We start from the raw sequence: 17,911 nt of genomic DNA, 5'->3' as shown, positions 1-17,911 counted from the left end.
GTGCATCTGCGCGTACGTGTGTGTGCATCTGCGCGTACGTGTGTGTGTGCGCATCTGCGCGTACTTCTGTGTGTGCGCATCTGCGCGTACGTGTGTGTGTGCGCATCTGCGCGTACGTGTGTGTGCGCATCTGCGCGTACGTGTGTGTGTGCGCATCTGCGCGTACGTGTGTGCGCATCTGCGCGTACGTGTGTGTGCGCATCTGCGCGTACGTGTGTGTGTGCGCATCTGCGCGTACGTGTGTGCGCATCTGCGCGTACGTGTGTGTGCGCATCTGCGCGTGTGTGTGCGTGCATCTGCGCGTGTGTGTGTGTGTGCATCTGCGCGTACGTACGTGTGTGTGCATCTGCGCGTACGTACGTGTGTGTGTGTGCGTGCATCTGCGCGTACGTGTGTGCGTGCATCTGCGCGTACGTGTGTGTGCATCTGCGCGTACGTGTGTGTGTGCATCTGCGCGTACGTGTGTGTGTGCATCTGCGCGTACGAACGTGTGTGTGTGTGTGCATCTGCGCGTACGTGTGTGCATCTGCGCGTACGTGTGTGCGCATCTGCGCGTACGTGTGTGTGTGCGCATCTGCGCGTACGTGTGTATGTATCTGTGCGTACGTGTGTGTGTGCGTGCATCTGCGCGTACATGTGTGTGTGTGCATCTGCGCGTACGTACGTGTGTGTGTGCATCTGCGCGTACGTACGTGTGTGTGTGCATCTGCGCGTACGTACGTGTGTGTGTGTGCATCTGCGCGTACGTGTGTGTGTGTATATCTGCGCGTACGTGTGTGTGCATCTGCATGTACGTACGTGTGTGTGTGTGCATCTGCGCGTACGTGTGTGTGCATCTGCGCGTACGTGTGTGCATCTGCGCGTACGTACGTGTGTGTGTGCATCTGCGCGTACGTGTGTGTGCGCATCTGCGCGTACGTGTGTGTGTGCGCATCTGCGCGTACGTGTGTGTGTGTGTGTATCTGCGCGTATGTGTGTGTGTATTTGCACGTACGTGTGTGTGTGTGCATCTGCGCGTAAGTGTGTGTGTGTGTTTGCATCTGTGCGTGTGTGTGTGTGCATCTGTGCGTGTGTGTGTGCGCATCTGCGCGTACGTGTGTGTGTGTGCATCTGCGCGTACGTGTGTGTGTGTGCATCTGCGCGTAAGTGCGTGTGTGTGTGCATCTGTGCGTGTGTGTGTGTGCATCTGTGTGTGTGTGCATCTGCGCGTACGTGTGTGTGCGTGCATCTGCGCGTACGTGTGTGCGCGTGCATCTGCGCGTACGTGTGTGCGCGCGTGCATCTGCGCGTACGTGTGTGCGCGCGTACGTGTGTGTGCATGTGTGTGTCTGCACGCGTACGTGTGTGTGCATGTGTGTGTCTGCACATACGTGTGTGCGTCTGTGCGTGCGCGAATCTGTACGTGTGTGCGTGTACGCATGTGCATGGGGTTGTGTGTGTACGTGGGTGTGTATATGTGTGCATGTGTATATACGTGTGTGCGCCCCTGTGTACGTGGGTGTGTGTGAGTGTATATGTACGTGTGTGTGTACGTGTGTATGTACATGTGTATATGTTTGTATGTTTACACTTGTGTATGTACGTGTGTATATACGTGCGTGTATCTGTACGTGTACACGTGTACGTGTATGTGTGCGTATGTGTACATATGTGTGTGTATCTGTACCCGTGTGTGTATCTGTACCTGTATGTGTATGTGCGTGCACGTATATGTATGTACGTGCGTGTATCTGTACCCGTGTGTGTGTGTGTATCTGTATCTGTGTGTGTATGTGTACGTGCTTGCGCGTATATATATATATATATGTACGTGCGTGTATGTGTACGTGTGTGTACACATATATGTACGTGCGTGTATGTGTACGTGTGTGTACACATATGTGTACGTGCGTGTATGTGTACGTGTGTGTACACATATGTGTACGTGCGTGTATGTGTACGTGTGTGTACACATGTGTACGTGCGTGTATGTGTACGTGTGTGTACACGTGTATGTGTACGTGCGTGTATGTGTGCGTGTGTGTACACATGTGTACGTGCGTGTATGTGTACGTGTGTGTACACATATGTGTACATGCGTGTACACATGTGTACGTGCGTGTATGTGTACGCGTGTGTACACATGTGTACGTGCGTGTATGTGTACGCGTGTGTACACATGTGTACGCGCGTGTCTGTGTACGCGCGCGCACATATGTGTACGCGCGTGTCTGTGTACGCGCGCGCACATATGTGTACGCGCGTGTCTGTGTACGCGCGCGCACATATGTGTACGCGCGTGTCTGTGTACGCGCGCGCACATATGTGTACGCGCGTGTCTGTGTACGCGCGCGCACATATGTGTACGCGCGTGTCTGTGTACGCGCGCGCACATATGTGTACGCGCGTGTCTGTGTACGCGCGCGCACATATGTGTACGCGCGTGTCTGTGTACGCGCGCGCACATATGTGTACGCGCGCGTCTGTGTACGCGCGCGCACATATGTGTACGCGCGCGTCTGTGTACGCGCGCGCACATATGTGTACGCGCGCGTCTGGGTACGCGCGCGCACATATGTGTACGCGCGCGCCTGTGTACGCGCGCGCGCACATATGTGTACGCGCGTGCCTGTGTACGCGCGCGCGCACATATGTGTACGCGCGTGCCTGTGTACGCGCGCGCGCACATATGTGTACGCGCGTGCCTGTGTACGCGCGCGCGCACATATGTGTACGCGCGTGCCTGTGTACGCGCGCGCGCACATATGTGTACGCGCGTGCCTGTGTACGCGCGCGCGCACATATGTGTACGCGCGTGCCTGTGTACGCGCGTGCCTGTGTACGCGCGCGCACACATGTGTACGCGCGTGTCTGTGTACGCACGCGCGCACATATGTGTACGTGCGTATGTGTGTGTACGCGCGCGCGCACATATGTGTACGTGCGTATGTGTGTGTACGCGCGCGCACATATGTGTACGCGTATGTGTGTGTACGCGCGCGCACATATGTGTACGTGTCTGTGTACGCGCGTGCGCACATATGTGTACGTGTCTGTGTGTACGCGCGTGCGCACATATGTGTACGTGTCTGTGTGTACGCGCGTGCGCACATATGTGTACGTGTCTGTGTACGCGCGTGCGTATGTATGTACGTGTGTGTATGTGTGAATGTACATGTGTGCGTGCGCGTACACGTGTGCGCGTGTATATGTACGTGTGTGTGTGTTTATGTACATGTGTGCAGGCCTGACTCTGCCTGCATGTGTCTGTGTGCATGCGGGGGTGGGTGGGGATCATGGTGTGCAAGTATGGGGTTGTACCTGAGTATGAGTATGTGGGTGCTGTGTGTGAGAGAGAGATTCTTGTCCCGATGTTGCTGTGGACAATCGGATAATAATTGTTACTCCATGCCCATGGGTCGCCCTGCGTTCCCTGTCTAGTACAGATAGGTCCTCTCTCTGTCTCTCCCACATCTCCTCCCATTTAATGGATCGATCGAATCGCCCTTTCACAAAATAACTTCCCAGGGAGTATGAGCCAGCTTTGTGTTTTGTCTTGGTTTGTGATCTAACCCTTTGGTCCAGGATTTGTTGTTGACGAGTCTCTGCTGTCTGCCCTCCCACAGTCAGCACTCTCTTCGGGGAGGGGAGCTGTTCAGAACTGCTCCCCAGCTCCCAGCCCTGGTCTCCCCAGAGCACTGTGGAGCTACAGCATGTTGTCCAAACCCCCTGTACTCTGGTTATAAAGTCATACAGTCCTGACCTCCCTATGCTAATCCCACTTTCCAGCACTTGGCCTGTAGCCTGGAGCGTTATGACATTTAAAGAGCACAGCCAAATTATTTCTTGAAGGTTGTGAGGTTTCCCACTTCAATTACCCTCCCAGGCAATGTATTCCGTGGAGTGGGGAGGGGAGGGGTGGTATCCTATGGGTGAAAAACACTTTCCTCAACTAACCTCCGACCCTTACCTTAAAATGACGTCCCTTCATTACTGACCCTTCCCCCTCAGGGTAACAGTTACTTCCTATCCACCCTGTCCATGTCCCTTGTAATCTTGTGCAGAGGAACCTCCCGATTATCCGATTGAGGTGGACAGGGCAATATGTTGTTCAGATAAATGACTATTTGGATAATAGATGTTACCTTAAACAAGGGAAGCCATTCAACAAGGTCCTGAACAGCTTCTGCGATCACAAGGGCACTTGTCAGTTTTTGGGAGCTCAGATCACACCGTCTCGCACATGCGTTTCACTTTCTTGCCCATTATTTTCGCAAACGGCCCGATAAAGTGACGGGTTTACCTTGTATTGGAAAGCACTAACTTTTGCAAAGGGCTGTGTAACTCACCCTTACCCTAAAAAATATCCAGTCACTTGAGCTGCTTGTGTATCGTTGTTCTTGCCAGCCTTTTCAGTACGGGTAAAATCGAATACACTTACCTCACTGATGTTTTCGCGGGAACCTGAGATCTCCTTCGGACAACCCGAAGTTGGGATAATTGATGTTCGGATAATCGAGGTTCCTCTGTGCACCTCAGTCAGGTTTCCCCCTCTGTCCCAGCCTTATCTGCTCCACCTGAACTGACAGTACTCCAGACAGAGGGGCTACTTATCAACATCCCTCCCACGTTAATACATTGATCGACGCCGATCGTTTTGACCCTCGCTCCAGGCTCCTCACCATTCAGACAAACATCCGGCAATGCCACGCAGACTCCACTTTGCCCAGAGGACCCAATCTTCCCAGCTGCCATCTTTGACACCCTCTTCTCCCCTCCCCTGTCCCCTTTTACCTGTGCACACGTTTAAGGGGAAGGGGTGTTGGGCTGGGGGGAGGGGGGTGTGTGCACCTGCGTTCTCTACAGCATGACCACAGTCTGGAGGGGGGTGGGGGGGGTGCGTTTGGCTGTGGGAGCGGACGCGGTGTAGTTACGAGCCCCCCCTGTCTTCCGCCAGGTGGAATCTGAAGATGCTGCAGTGTTGCCGGTGCCAGCACTGGTTCCATGAGGCCTGTACCCAGTGCCTGAGCAAGCCGCTGCTCTATGGAGACAGGTGAGAGGGGCGTGAGCCCAGCTGCTGCGCGCGCCCGCCCCCCCCCCCCCCCCCCGGGCCTGTCACACGTGAATCCCTTTGTGCCCGCCCCCTGGTACTGAGCAGCAAAGAGCGTACAAGATCCGAGGGGGCTGGAGAAGTCAGCAGCTGTGGGGAATGTCATCCCCTTGTGGGAGAGCCGAGAGCCAGGGGACACCGTCTTTAAGGGGAAGGGGTGTTGGGCTGGGGGAGGGGGGGTGTGCGCCTGCATTAACAAAATGCTAAGGCATCTCCCCTTGATGTTGAGAGTCACTGTTCTATGGAACCCCATTCCCCAGAGAACCGTAAGACATCGGAGCAGAAATTAAGCTTGCTCTGCTATTCAATCACGGCTGAGAAGTTACTCTGCCCCACTCTGCCCCACTCTGCCCCACTCTGCCCCACTCTCCCCCCCACTCTCCCCCCACTCTCCCCCACTCTCCCCCACTCTCCCCCACTCTGCCCCACTCTCCCCTGTAACCCTTGATCCCCTTGACAATCAAGAACCTATCTATCTCCGTCTTCAATATACTCCATGAGCTGGCCTCCACAACCTTCTGAGGCAGTGAATTCCACAGATTCCCATCTCTCCGACTGAGGACGTTTCTCCTTATCTCCATTCTAAAAGGTCTTCCCTTCACTCGAAGGTTCTGCCCTCCCGTCCTCGCCTGACCAACCAATGGAAACATCTTCCCGACATTCACTCTGCCCAGGCCATGCAGTATTCAATTAAACCCCCCCCCCCCCCCCCCCCCAAACTTCTCAACACCATCGAATATAGACCCAGAGTCCTCAAACATTCCTGACGGAGTGGGGGTTGGTGGGGTGGAGGGTGGGGTTCAGGGGTTATCTTTAAGGGAGAGGCTGGAAAGTGTAGTCAAGCCCCCTCCTCAACCCTTACTCTGATTAGTCTAGCCTCGGTGATAGTCGCTTTGTTGCCAGGAACCCGTCTGGTTCTCTACTCTGCAAGGGAAGTGAACCCTCCTCGCCCGAACCCCCTCTGACCTCCACGTGACTCCCGGTCACAGCTCCACAGTTAGCCCTGAACCACACCCTCCCGTTCGATATGGGCCCGAGCCAGCGACTTGGATCTCAGTGAGGCAGTACGGCGACATCTTCCCGAGGGGCAGTTCGATAGAAGTTGGCTGTGACGATCACACTGTCACCGGGTCAGCTTTCATCGGACAAACGCTGCTGCTGCGAATTCAGGCCAGAATTGAATTAGAATGAGCTTTATTGTCACATGGAGTACAGCAACCACTCACGGCAACATCTTCAGTACGAGGTGCAGATTCTTCAGTACCGGGAAGAAGACTTAGAAAAGTGAAGAAATAAAAAGTCCACCATTACAGATCGTAGGAATAACTGAGAAAATAGGCCCTGGGATGTCCTGCCCCTATCATATTGTTTAAAACAGTAAGATCAGGTTGTTACTGCATTTTGATTACGTTTCTGCCATGTTGTGTTTCCCTTTATATGAGCTCACTGCCAGCTCTCCTGCATTACTACACATTAAACCACCCGCTACCTGACCCCTAGCCTGGTCTGACCTTCTACCCAGCATTCAAGACAGAATCTTTCATTCTGCCTCTACACTATCCCCATCAAACACTCCCAGGGACAGGGACAGGGACAGGGACAGCACAGGGTTAGATACAGAGTAAAGCTCCTTCTACACTGTCCCCCATCAAACACTCCCAGGACAGGGACAGCACAGGGTTAAATACAGAGTAAAGCTCCTTCTACACTGTCCCCCATCAAACACTCCCAGGACAGGGACAGCACAGGGTTAGATACAGAGTAAAGCTGCCTCTACACTGTTCCCCATCAAACACTCCCAGGCGCAGGGACAGCATGGGGTTAGATACAGAGTAAAGCTCCCTATACACTGTGCCCATCAAACACTCCCAGGGCAGGAACAGCACGGGGTTAGATACAGAGTAAAGCTCCATCTACACTGTCCCCCATCAAACACTCCCAGGCGCAGGGACAGCATGGGGTTAGACACAGAATGGATCTCTCTCCCCGCTGAATCGGGTCCTTATCAATTGAATGTTATCACCGTGCTGTGTTAGTGATTGCCTTGTGCTCCGTGCCCAGTAATGGTTTCAAACTGATTTGACCTTCTGCTGTGTTTGTAGGTTTTACCTGTTTGTATGCTGTGTCTGTACAGGTAGAGCGGAGTTTGTGAAAAGGCTGTCTCTGGAATGGTGAGTACACTGTCTTTCACTACAAATTCCCTTTACAAAGCCTGGTCATCCCACCCCCTCACCCAGTGCCCGCTGGTTGCATAGCACGCCTTGGGAAGGAGATGGTGGGACTGCGGTGTAGATTTTCCAGAATGAGAACTTTGAGGGTTGAATGACGAGGAGAGGTTAAACAGACCCGAGCTGAATTATCTGGAATCTAGCAAGTCAAGGTGTGATTTAATTTTAAATTTAAACTGCGCTGTAGATATCAAGATATTGTGCTGATCTAACCCGGTGAGGAGTAGCTTTGAGTTATCCTGATGCCCTGTTGCTCACAGTCTTGTCAGTTTGTTACCATGCCTTCCCTGTCCCACTCCCTACAGGGGTGAGGACCCTCCCAAGATTCCGGCCAAGCTAACGATTCTCCAGGGTTGCTGCATGAGGCGAGACATGTGCCAACACAGCCGAACGTACCCACTCCCAACCCCCCCTCCAGTCGTCTACGCGAGAGCACGCTGATTGTAAATGAGAGCCCCTTGAATCCACACCATTTCCCAACCCAACCCCGACCCAGGATACGTTCGAACTGAGATCAGCTACGAACTGATCCCGGACTCCCTGACGGATGCCTTTACCCACAGTGTGCCACCAAGAATGTCACCATCCTCCTGACTAAGGGAGTGGGGGAGGTGGAGGGGGGGAATCTCTAGATAGTTCAGATGGCTGTGGATGAATTTGGTTTCGGTAACGACGTCGCTTGTGAAGGACGATATTGCTGTTGCCAGGCAGCAGCTCAGAGCCTCCGCAACGTCAGCTTGTTCTAGACTGGGTGCTGTGTCTGTGTCTGTGTGTGTGTACTCCTCTGTTACATATCCAGGCAGACCTGAGGCAGGTGACACCACTGTGGTGAAACCTCAGGAGGAACTGAGAACCTTCGGATAAGCTTGGAACCCTGGGGCAAAACTTAGAAACACTGGAGATCAGAGGGAGGCACAAATTGAGGCCATTAGGTTGTAAGTTTGCTCGCTGAGCTGTTCTCAGACGTTTCGTCACCGGGCTAGGTAACATCATCAGTGAGCCTCCTGTGAAACACTGGTGGTACGTCCCACTTTCTATTCGTGTGTCTTGGTCTGTTGTGTTGGGTGATATCATTTCCAGTTGTTTTCTCAAGAGGGATAATTAGGGTCTAAATTGATGTGTTTATTGATGGAATTCCGGTTTGAATGCCAAGAATTCCCACGCGTAACTCTCTTTAGCCTGTCCCAGGATGGAGGTGTTGTCCCAGTCGAACTGGCGTCCCTCTTCGTCTGTGTGTAAGGATACTAGTGATAGTGGGTCATGTCTTTTGCTGGCGAGTTGGGGTTCGTGGATGCTGGTGGCTGGTTTCCTGCCCGTGTGTCTGATGTAGCGTTTGTTATAGTCCTTGCAGGGTATTTTATATATGATGTTTGTTCTGCTGGTTGTTGGTACAGGGTCCTTTAGAGTGACCTGCCATAGAGTTACTACCTCAGTTCAGGTTCCATTCTGGGTCAGCATGTCTACATCTGAATGTTTTATTTTAACATGCACTCCACTGAGCAGGGAGATTGAGGTCCCTACCACCCTTTTGGAGAATGCATTTCTCCTGGACACCCCACCACCCTTCCCACTAAATATTTTAACACCGTGGGCCCTGCTATATACGTTTCCTGCCCATGGTAATAGATGCTGCCTAATCCAGCCCTCAAGAAAAACCAATGTCCGCACGTAAGGGGCACTAATTGATCATCCCAAAGAAGTCTCGTTGCACCACACAAAACCGCAGTGGGGAATGAACGTGACTGATGAAATGTCGCGTTGGTTTGGGAGTTGTAACACAGGGTCACAGGCCACCGAGAGAGTTGGCAGGCTGCAGGAAGTGGCTTCTGTCTGTAATGGGGAACTCCTGACCCAGCATCCACAGCGGCAGCTCAAGCGCTGGCTCTGCGGAGCTGAAGGATTTCAAGGCTCAGTCCCAGGGATAGAGGGGTTTCGTGGCTGCCGTGGATGCTGGGTAAAGGAGCCACCATTGGACAGCAGCTGAGCTGGGTTCAGGGCAATGCTCCAACCCAACTCTGCTGCTACCTCAGGCATTCACGATCTGTCTGAGCTTTCAGCAGACACCATGCAGCCAATGGGGCGGGTCCCTGGGTCAGTACAGACTCTCATCATGTGGAGGAGGACTGTGCGACAGCAATGGGACGGCGATATCCATCAAGCAGAAACTAGAATCAGAAGCATTGCAAGTGAAAGCTAAAAAGAAGGAATGTTGCAAGGAGATGCAGTCAATCCCAGGAGATGTGGCTCACCCGGTTTCAAAGAAAATAAGAGCTTAAGTAGGCCACTCAGCCCATCAAGGCTGTTCCAACATTAAACTAGACCATGACTGATCTTCTGCCTTAATTCCACCTTCCTGTATTACCCTTGTAGACTTAGTGATCACTCATTCCTGGATTTTCAGTGTCACTTACTGCTTTTCATCATTTATATAAATGATTTGGATGTGAACGTAGGAGGTATAGTGAGTACGTTTGCAGATGACTTCAAAATTGGAGGTGTAGTGGACAGTGAAGTAGGTTACCTCAGAGTAAAACGGGATCCTGATCAGATGGGCCACTGGGCTGAGAAGTGGCAGATGGAGTTTAATTCAGATAAATGCGAGGTGCTGCATTTTGTGAAAGCAAATCTTAGCAGGACGTATACACTTAATGGTAAGGTCCTAGGGAGTGTTGCTGAACAAAGAGACCTTGGAGTGCAGGTTCATAGTTACTTGAAAGTGGAGTCGCAGGGAGATAGGATAGTGAAGAAGGCTTTTGGTATGCTTTCTTTTATTGGTCAGAGTATTGAGTACAGGAGTTGGGAGGTCATGTTGCAGCTGTACAGGACATTGGTTAGGCCACTGTTGGAATATTGCATGCAATCTGGTCTCCTTCCTATCGAAAGGCTGCTGTGAAACTTGAAAAGGTTCAGAAAAGATTTACAAGGATGTTGCCAGGGTTGGAGGATCTGAGCTACCGGGAGAGGCTGAACAGGCTGGGGCTGTTTTCCCTGGAACGTCGGAGATTGAGGGGTGACCTTATAGAGGTTTACAAAATTATGAGGGGCATGAATAGGGTAAATAGACTTTTCCCTGGGGAAGGGGAGTGCAGACCTAGAGGGCATCGGTTTAGGGTGAGAGGGGAAAGATATAAAAGGGACCTAAGGGCTAAAGTTTCATGCAGAGGGTGGTACGTGTATGGAATGAGCTGCCAGAGGATGTGGTGGAGGCTGGTACAATTGCGACATTTAAAAGGCATTTGGATGGATATATGAATAGGAAGGGTTTGGAGGGACATGGGCCAAACGCTGGCAAATGAGACTAGATTAGGTCAGGAAGTTTGGTTGGCATGGACGAGTTGGACTGAAGGGTCTGTTTCTGTGCTCTGCGTCTCAATAACTCTATGTACACTAGCAAGCCTCTCTAGTGTCCTTTATGGCCCACTTACCCTCATCTCTCCTGCCTCCAGCCAGACCACTGTGCCACTTACTTCCCGCGCTGTCCCTCGCGCACGCTTTCGCTCTTGTTTTCGCTCTCAGTCCCTCGTGATCTCCTGCTCTGTCTCTTGCGCACGCTCTCGCTCGCACTGTCTCTTATATATACATATGCCCTCTTCTCTCTCTCCCACCACTGAATCTCTGCCCCTCTCCCCTCTTCCTCCTCCCATTCCTCCCTGCCTTCTCCATCTCTCTGTCTCTGCCCTCTACCACCCCAGGAATCCCCATGGAAGGATTTCGCTGTAACTTTGGTTTGAAGGCACCAAGTGGGTGGTGATTCGGTCCGGGTAGGTGAGAGAGGGGCCTGTGGCAGGGTTGGGTTTTTCGCTGTGGGCACTGCGAGTTAAAACTCTGTATGGTTTTCCCAGGGCTGACGTTGCACACCTGATCCTCTACCACCTCAGCACCTGCTGCAGGAAGAAGTACTTTGACTTTGAGGGCGAGATCTTGGCGTTTGCCAACGAAAACTGGGACAACCTGCTGCTTGGTGAGGTGCGTGTTGTGACGGGTCTTCGGGGGTTAGTGCGTGAAAGGGACGGGCGTGTAGAGAGAGATGGGCACCTTCCCAATTGTCCCAGTATCACGGGGCGATTGTGACAATGTTAGGAATAGGAATTGGCCATTTGGCCCTTCAAACCCATTGGTGACTATCATGGCTGATCGTCCAACTCTGCACCCTATTCCCGTTTTCTCCTCGCATCCTTTAATCTGTTATGATCCAAGAGCTGTGCCTAACTCCTCCTGGAAAAACAGTGTTTTGGACTCAACTCCACAGGCTTCCCACTCTCTGGGAGAAGCCATTTCTCCTCCCCCTCACTTCCTCAGTCGCCTACCCCCATGTTCTTAAACTGTGACCCTTCCAGGTCTGGACCTCCCTTCCAATTGGGAATATCCTTCCTCTGTTTTCCCTTCGAATTTTACAGCCGTTGACAAGATGTCCCCATCCCGTTTGACTGAACTCCAGGGAACGTCAACCTGACCAATCCAATCTGTCTTCGTATGTCAGTCCTGCTATCCCAGAATTCAGTTTGGCAGACCATATCTGCACTCCCTCCCCAGTCGGAACATGCTTCCTCCGATGTGGTCTCACCAAGGCCCTGTGCAATCGCATCAGTTGTGATGGGAATTGGAGAGTCAAATCATCGTGAACGCCTGGACAGTTGACCGTAGAATAGAATAGAATTACCTCTTACTAATGCACCTAACCTGCACGTCCCTGAACACTATGGCCAATTCACCCTGAACCTGCACATCTTTGGATCGTGGGAGGAAACCCACGCAGACACGGGGGGAATGTGCAAACTCCACACAGACAGTCACCCGAGGCTGGATTCGAACCCGGGTCCCTGTTACTGAGGCAGCAGCGCTAACCACTGAGCCACCGTGCCACCATGTTTTTCAGAACCTTCTGCAAGTTTTATTTTTCTGGGGCGGGGGGAGTGGTGGTGGTTGGGGGAAGCTATCATCACTTCTATTTTCAGGGTGAGAATTCCAATGGGATTATTGTAAAGAGTGTCGGACGGGGTGAAATTCCAGCCGTTTTCCTCCGATCCGGGTCGGTTTTCCGACAGGCAAGGTGGAAGCTGGGGAGATGGTGGGTCGGGAGTCTGACGCTGTGCAGGTGAGGGTGTGAACTGGGCAGCGGGCACAGTGGAAATTGGGCGGATCACATCTGGGGTTGAAAGCAGACCTCCATCACGGTGACCTTGATTGTCGTAGGAATCTGTGCGATTCGTTAATCTCTCCGCCCCCCCCCCCCCCCCCCCTTCCCTTTGCTGGACCTTGAGTTGGAAATCTCCTGTCCAGACCCGGCCTGGCCTAGTGTGACAGGGATGGGTGGCAAAGGACAGCTTTGCTTGTGGTCCTTGCGTCCCCGGGAAAGGATTTAGATTTATTGTCACGTAGGTATGAAAAGAAACACAGTGAAAAGTGTTTCGTTACGTGTTATGCTCAAAGTGTCGCTATGCTCTGTCGCCATCTTGAAATGCTGAACACAATGCACGACATTACTGCATTCAAGTTCGTCTTTCTGTCTTCATCTTGTCCCTCCTCTGGTTGCCGGAGGTCATTGAAATGGGGTCTCGGTTATGGGCGTCCCCTGCTGCCCCTCCCCTCCCCCTTCACCGACCGCCCCGTTCAAGCTGGGGCCTGGGGACGGTGGGACCCTGTCCCTCCTGTTCTCCATCCCCCTTGCTTCTTCAGTCGTTGCCTCCAGTCATCGATCGTCGGGGTCCACCTCTGTCCCCTATTGCCGGCCCTCTCAGGTGGCCTGGGCCTAGCCGCAGACCCGGAGCCTGCAGGTCAGGCTGGTGGGGAGACAGGCCTGGGGAGTCTGCTCCTCACTTGCCGGGAGACTCCCCCCTGGGGTATGGGGTGGTGCCAGCTCTGGCGGTGGCAGGTTGGCATCCGAACACGTGATCTCGATGTTACGGGCCCGATGTCGCAGACACCACACCAGAGCACCCCTTCCCTTAATTTACCCATTAATTGCCCATCCCTAATTATCCAGAGGGCTGTTAAGAGTCCACCACATCACTTGTAGGCCAGACCAGGTAAGGACAGAAGAATTTCCTTCCCTAAAAGGTATTAGTGAAGCAGGTGGGATTTTCTGACAATTGCCAACGGATTCACAGTCACCATTAGACCCGTAATTCCAGATTCTTATTGAATTCAACTGCAATGATCTCGTGCTCTCGCTCTCTCTCTCTCTCTCTCTCTCGTGCGCACACTGTCTCTCTCTCTCTCTCTCTCTCTCGTGCGCACACTGTCTCTCTCTCTCTCTCTCTCGCGCACACTGTCTCTGTCTCTCTTTCTCTCTGTCTCTCTTGTGTGCGCACTCTCTCTCTCTCTCTCGTGCACACAGTGTCTCTCTCTCTCTCTTTCTCTCGTGTGCACACTCTCTCTCTCTCTCTCTCTCGTGCGCACACTCTCTCTCTCTCTCGTGTGCGCACTCTCTCTCTCGTGCACACACTCTCTCTCTCGTGCGCACACTGTCTCTCTCTCTCGTGCGCACACTGTCTCTCTCGCTCTCTCTCTCGTGCACACACTGTCTCTCTCTCTCGTGCGCACACTGTCTCTCTCGCTGTCTCTCTCGTACACACACTGTCTCTCTCTCTCTCTCTCTCTCTCTCTCTCGTGCGCACGGTGACTCGGTCTCTGCCTCTTGATTGTGGATCCTTGGTGTGAACTCTGCCTGGGTGATTTTGTGCTTGTCTGGCCTGTTTAACCTCACATGTTGTCTCCCATTGGCCAGCTTTCCAGTGCCTCCCAGTCGGAACGCTACAAGCAGATCCTCAACGCCCTGAACAGCCACAGGAGCAGGTCAGTGATTGGTCCTTTGGAAATCTTCAGCATTTGTTGTGTTGGTGAGTTCCACTCTGGAAATGTGTGTACCACTCTGGCGTTGCACTAGGAATGTCAGCCTCCCAGCCCACGTTTATCCCTCTGTGAGATCCTAACATATCGGAGTAGTAACATGGAGCATTCAGCGGCCATTCGGCCCCTTGAGTTTGCTCTGCTATCTGATCAGATCGCCACTGGTCTGTTTATGGTGTTAACTTTGTACACCTGCCTGTCTGCCCCATTCCCTTGAAGAAGAAAAGCCTCTCACTCCGTGTTGAATCAGTTTAATACCCACTGCTGCCTTGGGAAGAGAGATTTTCCTCAACCCCCACCTGATTTGGGAGAACACAGTTTTCCATCTTGTGCGCCCACTGCTGCAGGGTGAGGCAGACTCGGTCCTCCCACAGGCACTTGCACTGTGTATGTAGGGGAGGAGTATGAGCGTGTCTCTTTGCTGGGCGGGAGTGATTTCTTCCTTCTATTGATCACCTCCTCTCTCGCTTAGTTAATATTTTTCATTGCTTCCCCCACTCCCACACTTTTTGTATTCTCCCAACGATTTCTCATTAACCCCTTCCTGTGTGTTCTCACTAGCTCACTCCACTTGCTCACTTCCTCTTGTTCTCATGCTCCCTCTCTCTCTCTCCCCTTTGTCTCTTATTCACTCTCACTATCTTTGCTCTCGTTCTCTTTTTTTTCTTTCTCTCCATCATCTTTTGTTATCTCTCCTTACTCTACCAACTTGATCATTCTCTGTCTCTGTCTCTCTCTCTCTCTCTCTCTCTCTCTCTCTCTTTCTCTCTGTGGGTATCTCTCTCTCTCTGTCTGTATCTCTCTCTGTCTGTGTCTCTCTCTCTCTGCCTGTCTCTCTCTCTCTGCCTGTCTCTCTCTCTCTGCCTGTCTCTCTCTCTCTCTCTCTGCCTGTCTCTCTCTCTCTCTGCCTCTCTCTCTCTCTCTCTCTCTCTCTGCCTCTCTCTCTCTCTGCCTCTCTCTCTCTCTCTGCCTCTCTCTCTCTCTCTGCCTCTCTCTCTCTCTGCCTCTCTCTCTCTCTCTGCCTCTCTCTCTGCCTCTCTCTCTCTCTCTGCCTCTCTCTCTCTCTCTGCCTCTCTGCCTCTCTCTCTGTCTCTGTCTGTCTGTCTGTCTGTCTCTCTCTGTCTGTGTCTGTCTGTCTCTCTCTCTGTCTGTGTCTCTCTCTGTCTGTGTCTCTCTCTGCCTCTCTCTCCACTCGTCTCTGTCTCTTGCTCTCTCTCTTCACAACTGCTCCCCCATCGCAGAAAACTTTTAAAATCTTGTTCTATTTCGTGTGTGTGTGTGTGTGTGTGTGTGTGTGTGTGTGTGTGTGAGAGAGAGAGGGAGAGAGAGAGAGACCCTGTCTCTTCCTTTTGTACAACTTACACCCACACTCTGTCTTGCTGTCTCTTTCTCTCTCTGTCTCTCCAGATTTGTATCTGGAAAGGAGATCAAGAAGAAGAAGTGTATCTTTGGCCTACAGGAGCGGGTGCCACCTCAGCCCCCGCCTGCTGCTACCCTGTGTGCCATTGCAGACCAGCTGATGGAGTCCTCTGCCAGCTCATCTCACAAAAGGTCAGTGTTGGCCAGGCCAGAGAGACAGCACCCCATGCCCCGCACTGGCAGAGCGCTTGTGCCAATATACAGTCGCTGCGTACTGGGGTAACGCGAGTACAACAGGATGTTTGTGTGGAAAATGCCTTTCCAGTTCCACTTTGATCCATGTTGAAGATCGATACCGCTATTAAATTACTCCTGCTTCATTTCAGTGCAAACGACCTCTTGCTTTATTAATTATTCCCAAGCCTGTCGGCGTCGGGTATTATAGAAGGTGGAATGAAAAGTGCTGTTTGACCATTGAGCACATCGGTCTCTTGGATGCCCCGATCCAAATGCACATTGGGAACACTTATCAAATGATCAGAAACGATGCATGTTCTGATACAAGCTAAGGGGGATTATAACACATTAACCCTAGGAATGTTATTGCCCTGACAGTGGTCTTTCCCCACTGCCCCTTGGTAGTAGCTGCCCCAAGCATTCCTCAGCACGTAGTCCTGAACCGTGGGATGTGCCAGTCTGTAAGACCCGGTCAGGGTCAGCTCCTTGCTCTGGAAGATCAGTAAGTCCTGACCCTGCTGTTCATCATGAAGTGGAGGTTGAAGCTGGGAGGCAAGGCTGAGGGTCGTGGGGAGCCTGACACTGCCGTCCTGTGCCCACCATCCAGGTTCAGGTGCTGTCACTTTGGGAAGGTGAGACCCTGAAAAGGTTTGGTGTTTGTATACCCGGTCCAGGTCTGAGCTTGACGGAGTGAAGAAGGTGAAGGCCAAGAGGCGTCCTTCCCAGAGGGAGCCCCAGGACCTGTACGAGCTGAAGACCAGGCAGGCACGCCGCCTGCTACAGAAAGCTATCAGCCAGGTCAGCTCCCAGAGAACGGGACAGGGATTGTGTGGGAGTGTGTGTGGGAGTGTGTGTGTACTTGTCTCTCTCTCTCTCTGTAGGAGAGTCTGTGTCTGCCTCTTGTCTCTTTCTCTGTAGGAGTGTGTGTGTGTGTGTGAAGGGGGTGAGGGTGTCTGTACGTGCACGTCAGTGTGTGTGCGTCACGGTGGCAGGATGGAGCCGTTTTGGGGGCACGGTATTCGGTCATAAACATCAACCCCCCCCCCCCCCCCCTCCCACCCCCCCCACCCCCCTACCAAACCACCACTGCCTCCCGCCCCAGCTCCATCCCCTGCAGCAGCGTTGTATCTCCGGTTGTGATTGCCCTGGGGGAGAGTGGGGTGAGCCGTTGCCTTGAACCGCTGCCCTCCATGTGGTAAATATGTAGAAGGTGAGACCATTCAGTTGGTAGCAAAACACCCTCACCCACCCCCCGCGCCCCCCAAAACACCAACCCCTCCATCCCTCCCACCATCCCGACTCTGAGTTGATGGAAGGCAGTGGTCTTCCTGGTGATCGATGCCAGACTGACTGGCTGACGGAGTGTTCCATTCTCCTTATTTTTTTTGAGAAAGGCCTTTAAGAAGATCTGGAAATTTTTTCTTCCCTTTTGTTCCTGTTACTTGTATTTCTCCTGTTGTCTTTTATTTTAATTCTGCCTTTGTAACCCACGATTGCACCAGCGAGTGGTGATCCTGTCCCCTTTTCACTGCACCCTTGTATTCCTAGACTTGAGGGCACATACCAATAAAATCTCTGGGAATCTGGCTGATTTGTAACTTGCCCAGTTCCACTACATGTCCCTCGGTCCCCTTTGCCACCAACAAGAGGAAAATAAAATCAGTTGATGTTTGTCTTGAGAACTTTAGGTGTCTCAGTGGTTGGCACTGACAGCGCCAGGGACCCGGGTTCGATTCCAGCCTCGGGCAACTGACTGTGTGGAGTTTGCACATTCTCCCCATGTCTACGTGGGTTTCCTCCGGGTGCTCCGGTTTCCTCCCACAGTCCAAGGATGTGCAGGTCAGGGTGGATTGGCCACGCTATAACACCCCATAGTGTTTAAGGATGTGCAGCCTAAGTGGGTTAGCCATGGGAAATGGGGGATAACGGGGGTAATGTAGGAGGAGGGGGGGAAATGGGTCTGGGTCGGATGCTGTTCAGAGGGTTGCTATGGACTCAATGGGCCGAATGGTCTGCGTTCACACTGGGGATTCTATGAAGAAGTAAGCCTCTGTAGCCATTGATTGGAGAGCGTTCCACGTTTCCTTCCCTGTCCGTTCCAGGTGTGGTTTCCCGTGTCCACTCTGACCCTCTGGGAATGGTGTCTGGT

The 17,911-nt window shown here is 52.5% G+C and overlaps 1 protein-coding gene across 1 annotated transcript in view; it reads left to right on the top strand.

Annotated features, from left to right (window-relative positions):
• LOC132832687 (PHD finger protein 1-like) overlaps window positions 1–17,911 on the top strand; it is a 68,863-nt gene that overhangs the window by 39,687 nt on the left and 11,265 nt on the right. The window contains exons 8-13 of the mRNA XM_060850780.1: window positions 4,937–5,032; window positions 7,192–7,260; window positions 11,160–11,283; window positions 14,045–14,112; window positions 15,574–15,717; window positions 16,437–16,560. Of these exons, the coding sequence (XP_060706763.1) occupies window positions 4,937–5,032; window positions 7,192–7,260; window positions 11,160–11,283; window positions 14,045–14,112; window positions 15,574–15,717; window positions 16,437–16,560 (625 nt within the window). The remainder of the gene's footprint in view (window positions 1–4,936; window positions 5,033–7,191; window positions 7,261–11,159; window positions 11,284–14,044; window positions 14,113–15,573; window positions 15,718–16,436; window positions 16,561–17,911) is intronic.

Source organism: Hemiscyllium ocellatum, chromosome 35 (assembly GCF_020745735.1).
Source record: "Hemiscyllium ocellatum isolate sHemOce1 chromosome 35, sHemOce1.pat.X.cur, whole genome shotgun sequence".
Taxonomy (NCBI): Eukaryota; Metazoa; Chordata; class Chondrichthyes; order Orectolobiformes; family Hemiscylliidae; genus Hemiscyllium; species Hemiscyllium ocellatum.
Note: the sequence above shows the minus strand (reverse complement) of the source record. Positions and strands in the feature narration are given on the sequence as shown.